The sequence below is a fragment of the Temnothorax americanus genome, unplaced genomic scaffold (assembly GCF_048541705.1).
Source record: "Temnothorax americanus isolate GAGA-0224 unplaced genomic scaffold, ASM4854170v1 Scaffold22, whole genome shotgun sequence".
NCBI classification, from domain to species: Eukaryota; Metazoa; Arthropoda; class Insecta; order Hymenoptera; family Formicidae; genus Temnothorax; species Temnothorax americanus.
The window spans coordinates 370,867-393,698 of NW_027509360.1; the positions used below are offsets into that span (position 1 = coordinate 370,867).

At 38.2% G+C, this 22,832-nt stretch overlaps 2 protein-coding genes across 8 annotated transcripts in view; both read right to left on the reverse strand.

The window, feature by feature from the left end:
* The window catches only part of Wun (wunen), a 29,811-nt gene extending 19,178 nt beyond the window's left edge, over window positions 1-10,633 (reverse strand). The window contains exon 1 of one of the 5 annotated variants that reach the window (XM_077407063.1): window positions 10,083-10,633. In XM_077407063.1, the coding sequence (XP_077263189.1) occupies window positions 10,083-10,143 (61 nt within the window). In that variant the 5' untranslated portion in view covers window positions 10,144-10,633. Of the gene's footprint in view, window positions 1-9,825; window positions 9,914-10,082 lie in introns of those variants that run through there. The other 4 variants (XM_077407064.1, XM_077407067.1, XM_077407065.1 and 1 more) reach the window with 4 other exon arrangements.
* Window positions 10,634-11,745: 1,112 nt separating this feature from the next.
* On the reverse strand, window positions 11,746-22,585 carry Raptor (regulatory associated protein of MTOR complex 1). Of its 3 annotated transcripts, none has more exons than XM_077407037.1 (23): window positions 22,030-22,585; window positions 21,777-21,879; window positions 20,840-21,081; window positions 20,593-20,739; window positions 20,324-20,499; window positions 20,166-20,225; window positions 19,979-20,079; window positions 19,770-19,903; window positions 19,240-19,623; window positions 19,063-19,137; window positions 18,707-18,964; window positions 18,249-18,392; window positions 17,914-18,172; window positions 17,765-17,806; window positions 17,399-17,544; window positions 17,224-17,321; window positions 17,036-17,141; window positions 16,682-16,836; window positions 16,402-16,572; window positions 16,067-16,311; window positions 15,703-15,867; window positions 15,276-15,558; window positions 11,746-15,117 (listed from the first exon to the last, which is right to left on the reverse strand). In XM_077407037.1, exons 1-23 carry the CDS (start codon window positions 22,276-22,278, stop codon window positions 14,928-14,930), a joined length of 3,933 nt encoding a protein of 1,310 aa, XP_077263163.1. In that variant the 5' UTR covers window positions 22,279-22,585; the 3' UTR covers window positions 11,746-14,927. The 3 variants fall into 3 exon arrangements, with proteins under 3 accessions (XP_077263163.1, XP_077263162.1, XP_077263164.1); XM_077407036.1 differs by having other exon boundaries at window positions 22,018-22,585; XM_077407038.1 differs by lacking the exon at window positions 17,765-17,806.
* Window positions 22,586-22,832: the final 247 nt, after the last annotated feature.

The following is a 22,832-nucleotide window of genomic DNA, read 5'->3' on the forward strand; positions in this document are numbered from 1 at the left end:
AGTTTTTGGTGTCTACGTGTATTAATATCTTGAATTCGATGTCCACGAGTTCCAGGTTGCCGATGACGGGATCCAGGTAATGCGCTTCATAGTTTTCGGTGTCCAGATGTAATCGTACGTTGAATTCGATGTCTAGGTGTCCCAGGTTGCCGATGACGAGGTCCACATAGTGCGCTCCGTAGTTTTCGGTGTCTACGTGTCCCAGGTTGCCGATGACGAGGTCCAGGTATCGCGCTCCGTAGTTTTCGGTGTCTAGGTGTAATAATACCTCGAATTTGATGTTCACGTGTCCCAGGTTGCCGATGACAAGATCCACATAGTGCGCTCCGTAGTTTTCGGTGTCTACGTGTATTAATATTTTGAATTCGATGTCCACGTATTCCAGGTTGCCGATGACGGGATCCAGATAGTGCGCTTCATAGTTTCCGGTGTCCAGGTGTAATCGTACGTTGAATTTGATGTCTACGTGTCCCAGGTTGCCGATGACAAGGTCCACATATTGCGCTCCGTAGTTTTCGGTGTCTACGTGTATTAATACCTTGAAATTGATGTCTAGGTGTTTTAGGTTGCTGATGACGAGGTCCACATAATGCGCTTCATAGTTTTTGGTGTCTAGGTGTATTAATAACTTTAAATCTGAATGGGTGCGTTCAGCCGATACTCCGCTAGCCTAGCAATCGTGAGCAGTTGCTCGTTTTTGCTCGTTTCTTCTCTTTTTAATCCAGTAAGTCAAAAAGAGGAAACGAGCGAAAACGAGCGACTGCTCACGATTGCTAGGCTAGCAAAGTATCGGCTTAACGCACCCAATGTAGGACACGTAGATATCGAATTCGAGGTATTAATACATGTAGACACCGAAAACTACGAAGCGCACTATGTGGACCTCGTCATTGGCAACTTGGAACACGTGGCCATCAAATTCAAGGTATTAATACACCTGGACACCGAAAACTATAGAGCGCGCTATGTGGACCTCGTCATCGGCAACCTGGGACACCTAAACATTGAATTCAAGCTTGATTCATAAAAATCGACTTAAAATTTCCCTAGCGGCAGAATTAAAATTATGTCATGACATAATAAAAATCGCTGAATTAAAATTATGTCTAGACATAATAAAAATTGGACAAAAATTATGTTTAGACATAATAAAAATTGGATGAATTAAAATTATGTCTGACGTAAAAATAATTATCAAAAATATCGATACCTGAAGATATCGGTACATATACAGTGGCGAACAACATTCAGTAAGACACGCAAATAAAAATAAATAAAGAATTTTACAGTTAACGACTTATTAACATTAATCATGCTTTATTGCGATTATGTTTTATGTTGAAATTGAAAAATATATACAAGGTGTACAACTAAAAGGGTTACAGATTATTATTTTTAAAAAACTGAGCAAAATATTAAATTGTTGTTTTCTTTAGAAATAATAGTTCGTAACACTTTTAGCTTCATACCTTGTATTATATACGGTTTATGAAATTATAAGATATATTGTTTATAAGATTAAGTTGCGTAACACTACAAAAAGGCGTGATATCCGTACAAAATTACCTTTTTAAAAAAAAGGTAAAATGAGCGCCAAGTACACGCATAATAGTGTATATGTATTATGTTGTTACCCTGTTATGTTGTTACCTCGAAAAAAACAAAGTGGTAGTATTATACCTCCAAATAGCTTTATCCTGTACATACTGTTTATACAATGCGTAATATACTACAAAAAGGCGTGATATCCGCACAAAATTACCTTTTTTAAAAAAAGGTAAAAAAAGGCGCCAAGTACACGTATAGTAGTGTATATGTTGTTACCTAAAAAAAAAAAAGAAAGTGGTAGTATTATACCTCGAAAAAACCTAAGTAACAAGTGTTAGATCTTTATATCTCGAAAAATCTCGAAAAATCTAAGCAGTAGTATCTTTATTTCCGAAAAATTATAACCCAAGTGATACACGTCACAAAATTATGTTACCTTATCAAAAAGAAGAGTCGCGCTTCAAGTGATCTATTACAATTACAAAAAAGAAATGATATCTCTTTAAGTTAGAGCGCCAATTACAGAGAGAACATGTATATTGCCTCAAAAAATAATTGTTGCACTACATTGAAAAATCTTTACATTGTGTCAATTAGAAAAGAATGTATAATAACAATTTTATAAGATTAAAAAATTTTATTTAAATTTAACAAGGGAATACAAGATATTTAAATACAAAGTTATTTACATGTGTATTTTTTAATGGCCACAAAGAATTACAGAAGTAACAGTACAAAATAAAAATATTTTATTAAAATACATAAATTTTTCTTGTAAAAAAACTTGGCGCTGCTAGACCTTGAAATTTTAAATAAATAAATAAACTTATTCTATACTTAATTATAAGCCGCATTATCCGCCGTCCGCGTAGTCACGCACACCCATATCACTCACTCCCACATCCACGCTGATAATCATTTAATATTACTCCCATTGTATTCTTCTCTGAATTATTTTTATTTATTGTTGTTTTTATTTATTTAAAAGGTCTAGCAGCGCCAAGTTTTTTTACAAGAAAAATTTATGTATTTTAATAAAATATTTTTATTTTGTACTGTTACTTCTGTAATTCTTTGTGGCCATTAAAAAATACACATGTAAATAACTTTGTATTTAAATATCTTGTATTCCCTTGTTAAATTTAAATAAAATTTTTAATCTTATAAAATTGTTATTATACATTCTTTTCTAATTGACACAATGTAAAGATTTTTCAATGTAGTGCAACAATTATTTTTTGAGGCAATATACATGTTCTCTCTGTAATTGGCGCTCTAACTTAAAGAGATATCATTTCTTTTTTGTAATTGTAATAGATCACTTGAAGCGCGACTCTTCTTTTTGATAAGGTAACATAATTTTGTGACGTGTATCACTTGGGTTATAATTTTTCGGAAATAAAGATACTACTGCTTAGATTTTTTCGAGATTTTTCGAGATATAAAGATCTAACACTTGTTACTTAGGTTTTTTCGAGGTATAATACTACCACTTTCTTTTTTTTTTTAGGTAACAACATATACACTACTATACGTGTACTTGGCGCCTTTTTTTACCTTTTTTTTAAAAAGTTATAGACTACCTAATAATCGGCCTGTGAATTTATTTGCGCACGTTACACCAATATATGAAAATTACGAGCGTAGCCGGTTATTGAGATAATTGTTACACCGCTTTCAGCAAGAAGTAATACACATCAGTGCACGCGGCTAAAGTAACTGCTCGCGTGATCGCTTATTATTTATGTAGCCCATCAATCGGCTGTTTTGCAAGCCAAATCGCGCTCCCCCGAAAAATTCCAACTTCTAACATAATTATAATCTAGATTTCTAGAAAAAAGAAAAAAATGCCACGTAACGGTATCGACATTTCACATTACACTTTCTGGTCTATAAGTAAATTAAACTTAGAACTTGACGACGTTATGCTCTTAACAACAAAAGTATATTACTTGCGACTTGTAAATAAAAATAATTCAATACTTTTGCTTGGAAATATGCATGCAATATCGAAGATATTTCATAATACGTATAATAATTCATATAACCATGAGGACTGTCTGCATGGTAGTTCTTTGACTCTGTGAGTCAAGTGTGAACGTATAATAAAAGAAACTCGCGTCCCATGGCATTTATGGTTCGTTGCGCCTTATATACATTTATATTACATAATAAGAAGAAATTATCATATGCTGTCAAGCGTTATAACGTCGTTCGTAACACGACGGAAAAGGGCCAAGGACGATTTATTTTATTCGACAATTAAATAATACGAAGTCAACGTTTATAATTGAAAACTTGAGGAAATTCTGGAAATAATTTGTGTATTACGAACATATATGAAAGATATTCGCGAAAAAAAACTCAGAGTGGGCGCATAAAATACAGAAATATCGCATAATATGATGTCACAAGGATGATCTAGCAAAGATAACGTTTATAAAATGGTTACAAAATGTCAAAGTTTGTAAAAACAGGAAAAGTTTCGTTGTACTTTGATTATTCTCGCATACAATTATTACACGGATGCAATGACTGCAGATGCGTTACGTAATAACTAATAAGAGATACATACTTTTTTAGTATATATATGTATACTTTGCGTGGACATCTAGCTGCATACGCATCACTCTATCGATGGATTCAGATTTTTAGATTACACCTTGACACCCATTTATAGACGTTCGTGTTTTGTCATCATTACAAATTTGTATGTATACGTCATTGTTAGTGGTGATGACTCAATGCGAAACCGCTGCCTTTCTCGATCCATGAATAAAGTACTTCGTATTCCATTAAACCATATCCCTCTTTGTGAAATATCGTTTTTCTTTTGGCTACCGAAAAAAAAGATGAAATACCCCTTCAATATTTTAATCTTTATTATTTATAATTTATCTCGTAATCATTGGTCAAAGTTTGTAATTATCTTACTATGATACTCGTATTTTGTGTTTCGTTAATATTTATCGAAACAAATTGATTTTATTATATAGCAGTTATATTGTATGTGTGTAAATATATTGCTAAACTCGATAGTGAATATATCAAATTTTTGCAAGTTGAAAACTTGTTACGTTTGTTGCATTATAAACACTTCTCCCGCGAACATAAATCTGGTTTTTTCTCTCCCTCTCTTTGGTATGCAAATATAAAAGAGCCTGCGGCTCATAATAAAGGTCCGAGAGTCCGTTCAGTCTTGGTGAAAAATGTTTTAGCAACGTTAAATTTCAAACTTTTCAATCTCGCAACACACGAATAATTCTTCATCGTTATTTTTACATTGTTTTATTGAACATTTTCAATTTTAAGATGCCATAAATGTAAATACTCATAATTTGTACAAAAAATATATGAAGAGCATAATAAATTCATCATGCTTAGCAATTTTGACAATTAAAAAAAAATGGATCATCTAGATTCTATGGTATACCAGATTTATCTGTTTTACATAATAATTAATTTTTAAATTAATTAAAAAAAATTAATTTTAATAAGTAGTAAAAGTAGTAAAATTCAAACGCATGTTAATTTAGGAGGATATAATTATAGCAAAATTATAATTACAATGAGAAAAATTCAACATTATAGATTATAAATATATATATTATATAATGAAATCCCGAAGAGACGGAGGCGCTTTAACTCTCGCATCTCATAACCGTGTGATTTTTATTCGTACACGTCCGATATAATTACGAGTATAAAATTACGAATTATTACAAAATTTCAGAAAAATTCTACGTATTAGATATGCGAAATCACTCGATCTGTTACGGAGAAAGAAACTTGTCGCAACACAAAATATTATCCGCATGTTTACGATACAAATGTAGCAGCAATACCATTACATCTATCCCGTATACCTATCTCGTTATAAAGGGTTTGTTTCTTTCGTCGTCATGCATAATGCTTCCATAATCATAATGTCAACGGTCCTTCAAAAAAAGCCATCGTCTCTGCTACTGATTCAAGAGACCTGCTTATTTCAGCGCAACACGCGCTATATATCACACGGGAAATCGCCCGCATAAATCAGCCTACGAACAAAATTGCGATCCATAAGGAATGAAAAAGTCTACGAAATACAAACACCGCCATAAATCTTGAGTCGATTAAGATGAGAAATGTAAAAGAAAAGAAGAAAATGATGCGTACGTGCGATTATGCTGAAATTTTGTTATTATTAATTCCTCACGCAAACACGCGACTAATTGAAGCGATATATTTCATTGGAGAGACAACAAAAGAGAGATGTAATTGAATAATTACGCGTATTATTCATTAATGCAAAGCGCGCGCGATCTCGGTCCCGGGACTATAGTCACCAAATCGAGAGAAATCGACTTATTTTAATTGTTGTAGCTCTCCCTAAATGAACTCGACACACACTTGCCTTACAGGGCATACAAGTGCCGTAGGTTTGGCCTTTTCACAACCTCTTCCTTTCGACTGGTCGAGACCGCCAGCTCTTAACGAACTCTGAAAGGAACCGATTATTGAGCCGGACGCATGAAAAATGGTCACGTTTCGCGTAACACATTTACGCTTAAAAGGAAAGACGACCCGATGTGGCAAAATAACGACCAGCCTAAATTGATTCTAAGCAGAACGACCCGCACTCTATATGCGTGCATGCAATGCGCGCATGGTACACGCGTTGTCTGTACGTCTATAAAAATATATTAATCTTTCAATCCGTTCCTACGGAGGAAGAGAGAAGAAAGGCTCAAGGTTTCTTCATCGCGGACCGATATTAAATTGCTTACTACACGTTTATTTTTACCTACATGTAAGCTCGAGAAAACAGTTTACGCGCGGCTGCTCTTGTGATTTTTTTCTACGAAAATACGTCACGACACTTCAACGCACACGAGTGCAACCTAATCGGGTCGTCTAATTTGATTCGGGCAAACTCACAATCGAGCTTACAACTTATAATAAACAGCGTCGTGCAATGATTAAAAATTTCATCGCCACTTTATCGTTCTTAATATATATCTAGACTTCACACAATCATTCGTTAATACGCATAGGCTCTCAATCTCTTCAAATTTTGTAAAAAGAAATATTTATACATTATACATTTATATAACTCAAATATGAGGATTAAGTTCATAAATGATACGATTCTTATAATGATAATAAATATACTTTTTATTATGATGCGCTCCATAAAACTTGTTTTTTTCCCCCTTTTCTTTTTCTCCTCTTTCAAAATATATAATAAATTACGATAAAATTAATGTCCATTGCAATGAATGCCAAGACTTGCTTTTGAAAGCGATATTTGTGTGTAATTTTTTTTCCAAAGTAAATTCACTTATCAAAACTTTGCCGATTTGGTATGAGGAAAGATTATTTCATTGATTCACATACTTGAATGATAAGCTTTTCTTGCACGATGACATCATTCGTCGCGATTTTAACGTATTAAAAAAACTCGGATATATATTTATCTTCATTCTGCGTAATGTGATTAGAAATCATTTAAAAATGATACAAAGTTCGACCATCATTTTATGCGATTATCAACGAATGATTTCGAAGTTTAGATATCAAGAACGATAAAGTGGCGATTTTTGATACGCTCCGTTGTTTTCGATCTGGTTTTCCCATCGCACGATTCAAAAATTCGAATCAAGAGACACACAGCAATGTCTCGCGTCAAGTACGCGCGGAGCGAGATCGACCGTGACTCATTTACGCGACGCCGCGACGCGACGAGTTGCGAGTACTCGATACGTTGATTAACAAATTCTCAGATATCAAGACTCAAATTATTCAGACAATATCCACGAATGGACTTGAATCATTATTCACGTTGTATATTTCTCAATATGCGATGGATAATAATTATCTTTTTCTTAATATTAAATTTATATTAATCTTTGGATATTAACAATGTTGATATCGAGAACCGCCCTAAAATTGATGCGGCATACCTATTCATTTATTTGCATCTCATTAAAATTCAGAATTACATTAGCGTTTTTTTCAAGGTAAACGAGTCACCTGTTGAGATAACGGCAAACATTTACATAACTTGCCGTTATCTCAACAGGTAATTCGTTAATTTAATCGATAATTTATATACAACATATATATATATATATATATATATATATGTTGTATATAAATTATCGATTAAATATATTTTACAATATCTCCGTAAAGTTTACGAACTTCTTTATGCGCAACAACCCGAAAAGATAACGGTCTAAACAAGTAAGTTGATCTCATAGGTTAGTAAGCAAAGTATACGTGTGACAAAAGTGGTATAACGAGCTGTTAAAATACGCGTTTCTGAAATACAAGTTATGTAAGCGAAACATAAAAGACCTTGCCTTCCGATAATGTTATCGTAACTTTACGGAACGATTTGCGGCTTCGCACAATTTCCTCGCGACTATTATAAAAAAATGCGTCATCACAGATTGTAAGCAAAAATATGTGTATTTTAAAACGTTACCGACTTATCCACTTTATTTAAAAAAAATAAAAGTGTTATCGTTCACGAGAACGATATGAATTAAACATAAATTAAAAATCGCTCATCAAAATCAAAGATCGCGATAATGACAAAGTCACTAAACTTATGTTTCTTATCCGTGCAAAAAAATTTACTTAAAAAAGTAACCGATTAAAATTTGGTTCCGAACTCTTTGTGATTAATTAATTTAAGTTGATCTTGTCGTCACAAATATTACTAAATACGAAAAAATGACCAAAAAATTTACTACTTTATCAAAGTTATTCATTGTTCTTTTGTTCTCTCTCTCATCTCTCTCTGCGGAGCTTTGAGCAATAACCATTCTTCGCTTCACACGTAGTACTCGATACTTGGATATTTTTTCCAAGAATGTCGTATACGTTTTCACGCCGAGGGTAATATTACAGATGTAGTTTCGCGATGGACTGTATTTTAACGGGAGCGACGAAACGTTATCGCGCAGTTTCGCGAGGTAAAGTTGCCGTATCGTCTCTCCGTATATCGCGAAACTGTGTCACCGCGGTACCGAGACCGAGAGATGATATCGATCGAGCAACAGCGATTCTATATGCACCCCGTTATTTACCGGATGCACATTCGCGAGATGTACTACATTTTCGCGAAACATCGCGTATGCCGCGCTAATCAACAGTCACGCCGCTATTACGATGAGAACTGATAACGATGGAAAACCACGCGGAGTGCGTGCTTCCCCTCGCGAAACGCGAAATCACACGTAATTAGGCTTAAAACGCTGAGACCGAGTGTTAATCTATTAAGACACTCGCACTCGAACGATTTATCTTTCGTTTCTTTCGACGGTATATCTATATCTGTATACGCTTACATTGTTCCTACTCATTAATATGTTATCATTAATCCACGTACACGCGGTCATATGGGGATGGACGAATTGCCGCGACGCGGCAGAAAGAGATGTACCGTATCGCACGCTAATATTGCGCGCGCGCGTGTGTGTGTGTGTGGCTCGTAAATCAACATTCGTGTAAATCATAATTTAATTATAATATATATATGGAACGAGATAAAAATATATCTATTAACAATAAGAGAACAAATATTTGCAAAAAAGTTTTGTAAATAATATAAATGTATTATAATTTTTGTGAGTTTGTGAGTTTACTTTTATTACGTGGTGCAATATCAAGCGCAATATGCACTCTTTTTTACATTTATTAACCGTGTTAAATATAAAAACTGTTTGCTTCCGGTTTCTTGTATCGCTGCAGGTCGCGCAAGTCGCCTTGCAAATTTACACAAGTATACGAGAATGTTCGCGGTCCTTGATGGAAAATCTATAATATAAAAATCTCTATAAATTCCGAATGACTAATAAAGTTTTGCGACAATAAACTTTATCTCCGAGAATTTAACAATCTTTTTACACGTATATGTACGGATGTTCCGGCGAAGCGTATCGTTTTGAAAATTTCCTCCCCGAGAAAAAGCACCTTTTAAGTAACGCCAAGATTAAGACCGTTAGAGAGCTCTCGCGCACGGTATAAATACTATAAATTGACCGAGGAGATTCCATTAAAGCCCGAGTCGGCCTGAGTGCTACTCCGGAATGCATAGCGCCTAAGAGTTGAAAACCCGCGTACTTTCGACACGGATCGCGCGCGCGCTCTTTCTCTCTCCCCCGTATCGCGCCAGCGCAACGCGCTATATAGGTATCCGTCGAGAGGCAATTCACGGAAACCGCGCTCGTATCGCAACGAAGAGAGAAGCGGAGAGAACGGTGCTTTCGCATGGACAAAACGCACCTGCCAATTAAGAGGTCACACCCTCACGTCGCAGCCCTGACTCGGCGCGGCCGGAGTGGCCGGACGTCAAACGAACCGCGTGCATACACGGCGCGGCGCGACGCGACGACTGTCAACGCTGGCAATGCTGACAGCCGGTCGCTCGACGCGCGACGCGTGTGACGTTTGAGAATCGTGTGCGAGACGCGTTCCTTGTTTGAAACATTGTCAAGTTTATAAGCGACGATTCCACAGACGAATCTGGTACTTTTACTCACCGACGAACAGGCAGAGGAAGTCTATGACGAGCTTTAGAATCAACTTGGACGATCGATCCATGGTGCCGCGCGCGCTCGTTACGGCCGGGGCCCGTCGAAGTCGAATGCCGAACGCCGTTGCCTGGTTGCCTCCTCCGTGGGTGTCTTCAGGTGTCTTGGGCCGGTGACGATCCGACGATGGTCGTTGACGGAGTCTCAGGTCTCAGGTGCGGGTGTTAACGCGCGCGCAACACCTGCGCGAGACAAACGTCGCGCGACACGATTTCTCAGAGCAGACCGAGCCTACTCGCTGATCCGACCGATGACCGTGTCGCTGAGAACACCGAGCGCGACGAGCGTGGCCGAAAGCCGAAAGCCGACTGAGCGCGAAGCGCGGCCGCGAGGCCCGCGAGGCCCGCGCGCCGCGCTCTCCCCCCCCCCCCCACTTCGTCTTTTGCCTCGCACGGCTCGCACCGTCTCGGGGTCTCGGGCGTCTCGCACTCTCGCCTCGTCTCAGTCGCCTTGAGTCGCCTCGTCGCCTCTCGCAGCTCGCGGCGACGTTCGCGCGTTCGCACACACACAACTCCTCCCTCCGGGCGAAGGGATGGCACCCCGCACCCATCGCCATCGGCCATCGCTGGGTCGCGATACTCGCGATTGTCGCGAATCACGAATCAACTCGATCGAGAAATCTGACCGCAACGACCAACGACGATTGACTTCTCGCAGCTGCGTTTGACGATTGACAAGAGACATATATGTATAGGCCTAGTTTACATCGATCTCTTAATCTCTTGATATGCGTAAATCAGCCAATAATCAAACTAATTTTTACTAATTATTTACTATTTAATACGCGTATATCAAGTGATCGAGTGACACAGTACATATACATATTGTGTACATACATACGTATGATTCCATTCTACTCTGATTTTTTTATTCATCCCTCGAATTACGCGTTCTCCGAGAGAACGCTGCACAAACAAGATTATTAATCTGATTTTCTGTTTATCTAACGAGAAGAGCAGCACATTCCCCGATTCCCTCCTAATACGGTTCGTTATACGTTGTACGTATATATATAATCGCGAATAATGGTCGCTCTGTACGAATAGCGGAAATTTTTTCAAACAACGAGGACAGATAAGATTAAAATGTGAAACCGAATAAAGCAAATATTTTCGGTGCAAATAGGAGCGCCCGTCGCGGTAGGGCACGGGCCATTAACCTTGATTAACCTGCAGAGCGCAGACCTGCCTGCATATCCACAGCCGGATGCTTTGATTCTGCAGAAATACGCTCAAGTTCTCGACAATCGTTTGTAAAATACTCGATCACGACAACGCCCGCGCCCTTACGAGTTCAACTTATTGTTGGCGAGACTTGAAGCGGTGGCCGCGGTGCAACGCGAATAAGGGAGGCGAGGGCGAGCCTAAACGATATGATTAATGCGACGCGAACGATGACGCACCTATTATTAGCGTAAGGTGCATTATCGTTCTCGTGCAAACCATTGAATTATGTAGCTCTCGAGGCATGGCACCTGTCTTACGCAACGAAACGAGTCGGGTCGACATCGACGTCTGATTGCGAGCGGGATCTGTATAGGATTTGCGGAATCTGCGGGATACGATGATTAAGATTATTCAGAATATATAAGGAAGTATGCGAAAAAGAAAAATGAATGTTACGAATTTATGTTATTAAAACAAGATCGGCACAAGTAACGTCATCATATTATATTTTACTACGAGGCAATTACATAATTACACGAATGTACAACGGCGTATACGGTGCCAAAATCATTGATACTTGGTATTCTCGCCTTTTCTCCAGCCTTATCCCCTAAGTGTCTGCGAATCCTCAGCGCGATTTTATATATATATATATATATATATATATATATATATATATATTATTGCTAGTTAACAATATACATAGGTATATAATAATAATAATAATAATAATAATAACAACGGCGCGATCCGTCGAGTTATATCCGTATACGGTAGAGCGGCTATCGTGCGAGCAACTATTTTGCATTATATTTACATTTGCCGAAAAAATAAGACATCGACCGGTATAATTTCGCCGAGTTGATATTTCGAAAGAACGCGATAAACCACGTGGTTGCGAAAGACGTATGTATCGTACGGTGGAAAAAAGAAAGGATTTCTTCCCCATTTTTCGCTACTGACACATCTAATCATAATTTTCAGTCAGAGGGCTACAAGGAGAAAACGAAAGCTAAAGCTTTACCGTTTAGAGATTAAACTTGCCGAAATTATACACTGGTTTAGTTTCTTACGCGTCTTATTTAGATCTAGTCTCCTCTTCTCTCGAAAGTTTAAACTTGAAAATTTATAGCTGTTACATAACCGTAGCAAAATTTTCAAATCAATCTTTCTCGTTTACTTTGCTTTAGTACTTACACGTAATAGCGTTTTCCTTTAAAATCAACCAAGATGTGTTTTTTTCCATAGCAACATTTCAGCGGCAACGTAGCTTAAAATGCTAAAAGGGTTCCCGACTGGAAGCATCTCAATTAGTTCTCTTGTTCTATTATAATTGAAATGACTCAAAAATTCACTCTTGCAAAACTCGTTTGCTACTGGCAAAAACGGGAGTTGAACGACTAATTTAGCAGGCACAGGCACAGTGGAACGTACTAAAAATAGATAGCGTTTATCGAAATAATCGCGCAATGGATAATGTTAACGCCCAAATTCGTTAGTAGCGAAATGTAGAACGAACAAATCGTTTTGATAAAAAGAAAAAGTAAAAGAAAAAAAGAGAGAAACGTATGATTTTTTTTCTTTCCCCACGATCGACGGTGAGCGATTAAGTACATCTAGCGCTACGTATTGCATCTGCATATCTATACAAATCTGTGATCGGTTGCGATACCGTGTGCAAATCCATCGATCCCCGACACTTTATCACGCATGCCATAAATTACGGCGACGTATCGATAACAAAATTATCGTTTAATATTAAGTGATACAAAGCTATCTGTGCACTTCTCGCACCTCCTCCCTCTTTCTACGGCGAGAGTTTCCTATTACGTATTTATGTATTTACAATGTATTTATCATTACATACTAATATAACCGATTTTTGTTCGTATAACGTCAACGTGCTCTACTTGTACTGTCCTAGCTTAGCGATATAACTTGTCCTATATATTACGCACCGTAAAGAAGCTAAATTGCTCTTTCTTTTTTTCTCTCTCTCTCTCTCTCTCTTTCTGTCCCCGTGAATATCGGCATATTATACATTTTTCGCGAAAACGGCAGCAACTTCCACCGAGAATTAAACGGAACAAGCTAGTATATATTAATAACATAATTGCTAAATAATCATATTGTTGTAAAATAAATTAACGACCTTGTCGTTATTTTTCGACGATGCAATTGCGCAACTGCGATCACAGATGCGGTCGTTAATATTTTCTAATAATTTTGCCACATATCGTTTGATGCATCAGAGGAAAGAATTGCGGTAATCTCTAAATACTTTGCTTAATTCTTAATGAAACATATGTAAGATGGTTAGATTTTTTTTCCTAATGGCTCTTGAGAAGTAAAAATTCGATCGATACGCTTCGTTGTAGACGCAATGTGTACAATTAAACATTCACGATTAAATGCTTTTTGTAAAATAAACTTATATAGATAATAAGTATAATTTTGTTAGAAAGTTGCATATTTATGTAAAAAAATATGCGCTTTCCGCTCTCTCCCTCCATAATTTTTTGCGTTTTTTCTTCTTTTTCAGCTTTATAAATATATTTTGCGATTTCTGCTGTGCTGTTGTGTATCTAGATCGATATATCTAGACGACGATCGATCTACAAATATTGCACATATACATACAGTTTATATCTAATATTGCCACGCGAATAAACATATAAACGTAACAAATATGTCCTTCGTCAAAATCTTACCGTTTACAAAATTATACTTATTTAAGCAAAGCTTTGTACGATATTGGTAATGGCTAAAATTGTTCAAAACGGAACTAACGTGTTTTATTGGTCAGGAACACGATGATAGAAGTATAATATTTAAAAACGAAAGATGACAATATTATGTCGACAAACAACAGCGAAACGTATATACTCTAGCAACAATTGTCACTCACGTAGTTTATAAAAATGCATGTAACGCGAGCCGTATTTACACAGCCACATCGTGCTCGGTTCGGTAATTAAAATATCTTTGTTACGTCAAAATCTGTATGGAAACAGCTTAATTCTGCTGCAGTAGGAAAAGATATTACGTGGCACGATAGATGAGTTTATCTCACCGTACAGTTTTCGTAAAGTTTTCGTTAAACGTTAATCTTTCTCTCGCTTGCACACAAACTCGCCTTAACCTTTTATCACAATGTACATATATTATGCAATTATGCATCAGCATTTCCCGGTACACCAAAGTTCTGTCGACAGTCACTATCTTATGCGCAAAAATCGTACCAAGATGGTTAATCGTATCTCATTCTTTGGTCGCCTCGAAATACTTTGGTTAACCCCGCCCGTCTCTCACTTTTATCACAAAAGCTACAACTATGTCTTCGCTCCATCTTTTGCGCGTGATACCAACCAGATTATCGATTTTCTAACGAGAAGCTAGAAGAAATAGCAGGAAAAGGGAGGCTACTTTATCATCGTCATAGGAATTATTCTGTGTTTCTCTCGCGGAAACACCGAGGACGAAAAGGCCCTAATTTCGCCGATAATATCGCAACAGCGTTCGCGCAAAGACGGACGCGAACAAAAAATAGGGAAAAATATATGTATATAGCGCTTTTATAAATTTACAAAATTCTACAAGGCTCTTACACGAGTTCCATCTCTAATAGTCATCTACGTGGCTCGTATACCGTGAAGGTACTGTCCACGAAGCCGGCCGCCAAAGTTACGCGAAATGGATGAAAATTCAGACAGCTTACCGGACTGAGGCGCGTACCCATAAATCCTTCGTGAAATTTTATCGTATTGAGATGTTGTCCCGATGTATTGTAGACGCTGATGCAATGATTTGTGGTGCCACTAAAACAAAAACATATCTTTCTCTAATTCAAGACAACGCGAGAGATATCGTCATTAAAGTAATATCGGGAATTACAGCTAATAAAATCTACAATGGTCATATTGACACACAAATAATACTAATATAACTAGAAAAAGATCAAGTTAATCGCGCTTACCAGGCAAAAACATCAGCTATTTCGTGCACAGTCAATGCCGCGATGCCCGGTGTTATTTGAATCGTGTTCACGGAGGAATGTTTCCTAAGATCAAAGATTCTTATGTCGCCTGTGGAGGATCCGGTGAACAGTTGCGGTGCGGCTCCTTCGGATTGTCTTAAAAATGTGCCCAACACCCAACCGGTGTGTTCCCTCCAAGTCATAACTCTTGCATCTGCCGGAGGTAATCTTCGATCCAAGAGTCGAACTGATCCGTCGCCGCAGCCCAGTGCCATTATTGCACCTGAAAAATTTTGCAGAAAACATTTTTAGATGAACAGGATGCTCATTTTACATTGTTACTGGCGTAACAAAAAACGATATACAGTAATATATAAAATGTCTCGTAATGTGAGGATAGAAAATATCTCTTCTTTAAACAACCAACCTGTGCCGTCAACGTCGATGCACGTGGTACAACAATCGGCGCCTGTTGGAATATCTTGCTTCTTCAATTCAGTTTCCGCATCCCAGAGCCTTACAATACGGACATCGCCCGTTACCGCTAGAGTGAGCGATTTCTGTTCCCATTTTGTGACGAGTCGTGCTGTCACTGTCGACAGGTAGATTATTGACTATTATTCGCTGCAATACTGAATATAAGTATACTGTACGAAAGTATACAGAATTATTATTGAGTAAATATAATGTAAAAAGCTAAAAAGATGTAAGAAGCTAAAACAGCGGTTATATTCTAGGCATTCTAGAAGTAAATTTACAACCGAGTCTTAAACATGCTCGCTGATATGTACCACTAGAAGTCTTTGTTGCGGGTTGCACGTCCGCCAGCGCCTGCCAAGCTGTGAGTAAAATCGGATCGCGACTTATCGTGCCACTGTAATTCTTCCAGATTTGTACGGAACCGTCGTCGGAACCTGCCATCAGCAGAGTCAAGTCGTGAGAGTTGATGAATTCAAGTGCCGTGATGCGCGATTTTACTTTGTTTCCGTAACTTGTGCAATAAGTTAATTTTGTGCCACTCTGATAATCCCATATGCTAAAAGAATTTTTAATAAATGTTAATTAAAACATCTTTTTCGTATGTACGTTAGCAATTGTTTATTACGGTGACAGAAAATTCAAATACCCGAAACAATCTTTCAGCGCCACGGCCAAATGTGGTTCGAATGGATGAAAAACCAGAACTTGAGGTGACTGGGAACACCTCGCGTGACACACTTGCGATTCCATCTTATTTTGCGGCGCGCGTAATTGTTCCTCCCTTGCGTCTTGTCTTTGCTTCGCGTTACGTATAAATCTGCAACGATCATGTATAACATTTTATGTAAAAACGCAAAAGCTCATTTTATAATTAGAGAACTAGCATTTTTAGTAGACTTTTATATACATATATAAAAGTTTCTTACCGCCATTCTCGCTCGAGATATGGTCTGCTCTCTACATCGTCCATTTCGTCCTCTAGACTGACGGGCTGAGCAAACTGCGCGCAACTCCATTCAACAAATTGGGAGGTGGTCAATGGAGTTTTAGCTCCAGGTGCTTCGTCCGTCTCTTCGGATATCTAAAATTATAAGTGAATGATTTTTCATTATATGTCAATATTTCTAGTACTTGGAATAATTTCTTAATTTATTGTAACTTTAAAAATAAAATTTAAACGATTTATGTTTGTACGTCCATTACTTTGCTGTCTTGGATCGGTTACAAAAGTTAACGGTTCAGAAAGAGATTAAAAAAAAAAGAAGACAATCGATTCTTACCGTATTAGGAACAGGTTTCCTCGAACGACTACTGTGCGATAGAACTCTCGAAGAACGCAAGAGATCCGTTCCAGAGTTGACAGTCGCTGGTGGTGATTCTCCTTTGCTATTGTTAATACATAAAAATAATTGTTAGAGTTAGAGATGAGACAGAGATTAAGTCTTATATAAGGTAAATCTTGACTGACCTCAAATAACCAGTCCGATTTGACGGAGACGGCGGGAGAGACAATGACGAGGAGATTTTTGTTTCAACTACTTCCTTAGGGATGGACGATGCTTTTACCTGAAATTTTTAATAACGTGCTATATAACGAAAACTTTACAGCCGAGTTTTAAGTGACACAAGTTTGATATTAATACCTTGTTACGAATATGATTGGTAATTTTTTGAGACATAGCACTGACTACCGGATGAGGATCGTTGTCGAGATTGCACAATCCATGCCATAATTTCATATATACACTACCATAGGAGAGACTCGGTAAGTTCCCAAGAGAACTGTGACCTACGATGAACGATTTGATAAAATTCACGAAACGTCGTTATCGTTTATCTTAATAAAATTTATTTTAATAAGAAAGAAAAAAAAATGTCGCTATTATATACAAAGCTTGTGCAAAAAGCACTCTATCAGTCTATCAGAAAATGCACAGTTGCAAAAACAAAAAGCATAATAATAAATTATAGGTACATGAACGTGCAATGAAACTTCCAATCATTATTACCAAGTGACTCGCAAGGTTTCCTCACGAACTCCCAATTATTACCTGACACACGAAAGAATCAATGCAAATAACTGTTCGATCCAGTGCTCAGACAGAAAAAGTATTAATTGATTTTCGACTTTTCTCGAAAATCGGCAGGCACTCCTTACCTAGACTACTAATGGATGACGAAGACGATACTCTTTTGATGCGATCCTGCGGTCCAAACCCATCGGTCGTATCTACGGTGTATGTATTGTTAGGGGACAACATCTTCAATCTGTCGCGCGAGCTAATGCGTCTCATACCACTAAATGGGGATAGAGTTTCTACGACGAGATCTTTCCGACTGTTCTCCTCGGCCATAGCTAGCGTAACGAAGGAATTTTCAAAATGTAGCACCATCCATTGGAGAGCCACAACCAATTCCTGCATAACAAATTTCGTAACAATTTGTCAGTAATTTGTCTATGTTTACCAATTCCATATTGCAATCCTGACTTACTTTTCTAACCAATGGACACATGTCGTGAGAAACTGTATTGATAAGTGTCATAGCGATAATTTGATCGATATTATTCGCGTGCTCGCTTCTGGTCGTAACACTGTTTACAAATGTGCCCAATGCGTACACACTAGCTGCCCGGACCTGTATCAAACAACATTTCTTTAAAATTACGAAATTGATACGTAACGTTATAATAAAACTGCCATAAGCTTTCTGGCTCGTTATCACAATCATATTAAATTTATATTAGAAATTTAAAAAATTATATAAACTTTTTTGTGCTATAAAATGGCGTTATGAAGTAACTGTAAAATAAATTGATATAAATCACAATTATCTATATACATGCAAGTCTAATTCTGGAAATTTATAGATATATGCAATTATTTTATTGAGCGTGTGCGTGTGTGTGCGGTGTACATATATATTTATATATATATATAGTGTCGTGTAACCTCTGGGACGGGATCCTTTAACAAGGTGAATAATTTTTCATGAGCAATGTCCCTGACGCCGCACCATCTCGCCTTATCGAAATTATGCCAAAGCCGCGCTAGGCACAAGCAAAGCCATTGCCGTAGCAAAGAATTTGTATCTCCTAATTGTTCCAAACATATCGAAACGAGATTGCCTTGATTCGCAGCCACTTGACCCGGCCGATAATCGTTTACGATACTGGCCAATACAAACGCAGCTAATGTTCTGTGCTCACTCTGGAATCATTATCAAACATACTTTCGTTACGAGAAACTTTAGCCGTTGTAGTCCGGGCTTAGTTACCGAATCAAATTAAGTATAATATATAAGCTACCGGGATAGAAGTATCCTGCAGCACGGACAAGAAATATTTATGACCACCATCGCGTACAAGGTCTGCTTGGCAAGTCTGCAATTGAGAATCACATCTAAAATTAGAATTGTTACATATGAGGAATAGTGTGTCACATTATACGCGTAATAAATAATAATACAGAAATATAGGACTCACATTATCCACCGCTAGAATTTTTGCCCATATATATACAAGCAGGGGTCGAAGTTCTCTGGCGTTGCTTTGTAATAATTTTAAAACATACGGAAAGATGCCGACGCTAAGTGCTAAGTTCACAGCCCACGGACCAAGGTCAAGGAAACGCCCTAGCAGCTCCAGCGCTCTCAGTCTATGAACTTGACTCAACAGCACTTGGAGGACAATTGGAAGCTGCTCAGGCGGACTGCGATTTTTCGATCCTAAGTTGAGCCATACTTGGAAAGCTGTGAGTTGATCTTCAAAGAATGACGAATGCACGTATCGGTCTTCATTTTCCAGAACCGTTGGCAATTGTGCCAAGCACAGATCAAGCGCCATGTCCCAAGCTTGCCACATACGGTGCTAAAAAAAAATGTGTGTGCAGGAAAATATTAGTTTTATTCCAAATTTAAAAGCAAGAAAAAATAATTCAAAATTTTGGCACATTTAAACGTTACAGCAAAGAAATACATTTATACGTTATTTTTAGGGATAACAAATCAATTTACCTGATAAGTTGGCGGTAATTTTGGGGAAGAAACTGGCGTGCAATCGTAAGAACGAAGTATCCTCTCTGCCAGCAAGAAATTTCTGAAGAGACTGGCAACCAATAAATCTTGTCTAAATAATCTTTGAAACAAATCTGTAAGACATTTTTATAATTATCATAATCATACTTTTAATTTGCGTTAATAAACTTTTAGCTGAAATCTCTTACCTCTTGGTAAGGTATTCCACGCTATCGTGTCGGTAATGGCGGTAAATATCCAATTAAGCTCGCCTAGCATTGTTCTTCTATCGGTCAATTGCCCAGGAATTCTAGACCATGTATATATAAAGATATTTATAGACTAGTTTCTCTCTACAAAATGATAAAATTTAATAAAAATTTGACATAATCTTACTTGTCAATGAGATCAAGCGATATGTTGGGAACTAATTTGGATGTGGGCTGCATTGCAAACCTATGTAAAACAAAAAATGTATCGTACGGGTAGGTGCGTACACTTCTCAAACTAGCGTAGCAATAGAAAACAGCCCCATTATTTTTAAAAATTCTTACCAGCGTATCGCAATTTTTATGGGTGTAGTGAGACACGAAGTAAATATATCTGCAGGTAGATTCGGATTCATAGGTAAAATCTGATTAGCCGCGCATGCTGCTAATTGAATACAATTTTTGTAACATGGTGCTGCAGGACACGTCACCCCGGTCGCGCGATTTTGCTGCTTTTCCATCTGTAACGCATAATCTCGCTCAATAATTACATTTACATTCTTTATTAATATTTAGAATTTTTAATTAAAGAAATTTATACACATCATTATTACCTCGTACTCCTTTTCATGTTGGTCGGCAAATTGCTGGAAAGATTCTACTATAATACCCGCATTGGAACAATCGTATACATAAATACTAGGCGCGCCCATCCAAGTCTGCAAATCGTACACCGACAATGGAATGTATTGCGTATATGTCTGTGTAAAAGCGGATAAAAGCAACATTGTTAATATAAACCCGAATTGCATCAGATACGACGAACATAAATTCATTTATTTATACCGAGTCTGTACTGACCCTATTAAATACCCATATTTCACCATTAGTAGTAGGTTTGGGCACTCCATGACCGTTATAGTGAAACAAAACTCTTTCTTCTTTGGCATTTCGCCTTAAAGACGTACATAACTTTTTAACTTCCTCAACAGTTGGATCCAAACTTTGTTTATAGCGGGCTCTTGGCTGCCATCGTTCGTATTGTTTTTGCAAATTCGAACCTATAGTCTCGAGAGCTTTTTGAGGGCTTACCGACAACGGATCTGGAAAGAGATATCAGTCTTGACAATTTTGCATCCAAGTTTATCGTAGAATTATATTGATTATACAGATACATAAAAATTTGCGTACGTTTATACGTTGTTCGATCATCATTCGGTTAGTATTTACAATTATTTTGCAAATAAGAAAGAAAAAAAGCCTTATTCTATAAATAATGTTATAAGATTTTTACATACGTTTCTGCTTTACATTATAGTAATTAGAATATTATCGTTATAACAATAAAAACGATTCTACTTTATATCGCATACAGAGTTTGAAACACAGTTTGGAGAAGGAGAACGACATTAGGGTAAAAGCCAATAATATTATAATTGATCCTAGTACATTTGTATATCAAACGATAAGTATGCAAATGATAAAGCATCAAATTTGAGTGTTTCTTCTATGAATGTGTCTCTATGCCGATATATGCATACTATACGCAATATTTGATTCTTTTTCTCATTTTTCGAATTTTTTGGTGTCGGCATATCGCATCATTCCGTATCGTATGTATAATCGCGGTCTAGCTCTAGCTGCTCCAGTCGAATCACTCGGCACTCGGCACACCGCGCCGCGACGCACGGGACACATACCTAACAACCTAACCTAACCTTAAAATCGCAGTTACATAACGATAACGATAGAGAAGGAGGAATGTAAATAAACTAGGAAGGCTATTTAATTCAGTTACCTATCCAGCATTCGAGGCGAGCGCACGGCTGCGTCTTGACGATGTCCGGGGGGTCAACGCCAACGTTTAGGCACAACACCAGAGCGACGCTCACCGTTTTCATCTGAAGAGAAAAAAGCACATATAAAGCATGTACGCGATCACATAGCTTCATTCGCGCTCTCGTTTTTCTCTCTCTCTCTCTCTTTCTCTCTCACTCCGAGATGAACCGTCGCGTCGTAACGTCGCGTGTAGTACGTACGTATGTACGTACCCGCTCCTTCATGCGCCAAGTCTGACTGATACAATTGACGTATTCGATCGTGGCGTTGTGACGGGGCTTGCAGAACGCCAGCTGCATCCGCCAATCCTCCTCGTCGCCGGCACGCCTGGGCGCGTTACTCGGCGTAGTCGTCGACGGCGTCGTTGGCGAGGTCGGCGACGTCGGCGTCGTCGGCGTTGTCGGCGACGTTGGCGACGATGCCTCGTGGCACGATTTCATCCTAGCGTAGCTGACCGACATCGTGGCCGTGTTGTGCTATCGGTCGCGTCACGGTCACGGGTCACAGAACCACGCAACAGCACGCAACACTTTACACCACACAGCACAGCACCACGTGCAGAGGCGGGAAGACGCGCGTCCTCGACGTCTTCGCAACTGCACCGACACGAACACGAACGACCCTCGACCTCGAGTACTCGAGAGAGCCTCGAGTCACACGCACGGCGCGCGTCAACGTCAACGTCAACAAACGTTCACCATGCGATCGCGACTGCGACCGCGACCGAAAGGGCGCGACTAGCCCGATTTACCGCACAAGTCGCCATGTTGATATTCCTTCCCCCCTTTCCCCTCTAGCTGTCACTCTCGTCACGGTATATGTATATAACCATGGCTGCGTTCCGACAGGAGAGAGTGGAGACCTCTGTCGGGTTGAGTGAGCGCTCATTATGATCGGTTCTTGCACTTGGATCCGGAAAAGAACCAAAGGCAAGAACCAATCATATTAAGAATCACTGTGCGCTCTGTGCGTTCGAAAATCTATTGCCCGTGAGAGAAAAAAAACAAAAAGTAGA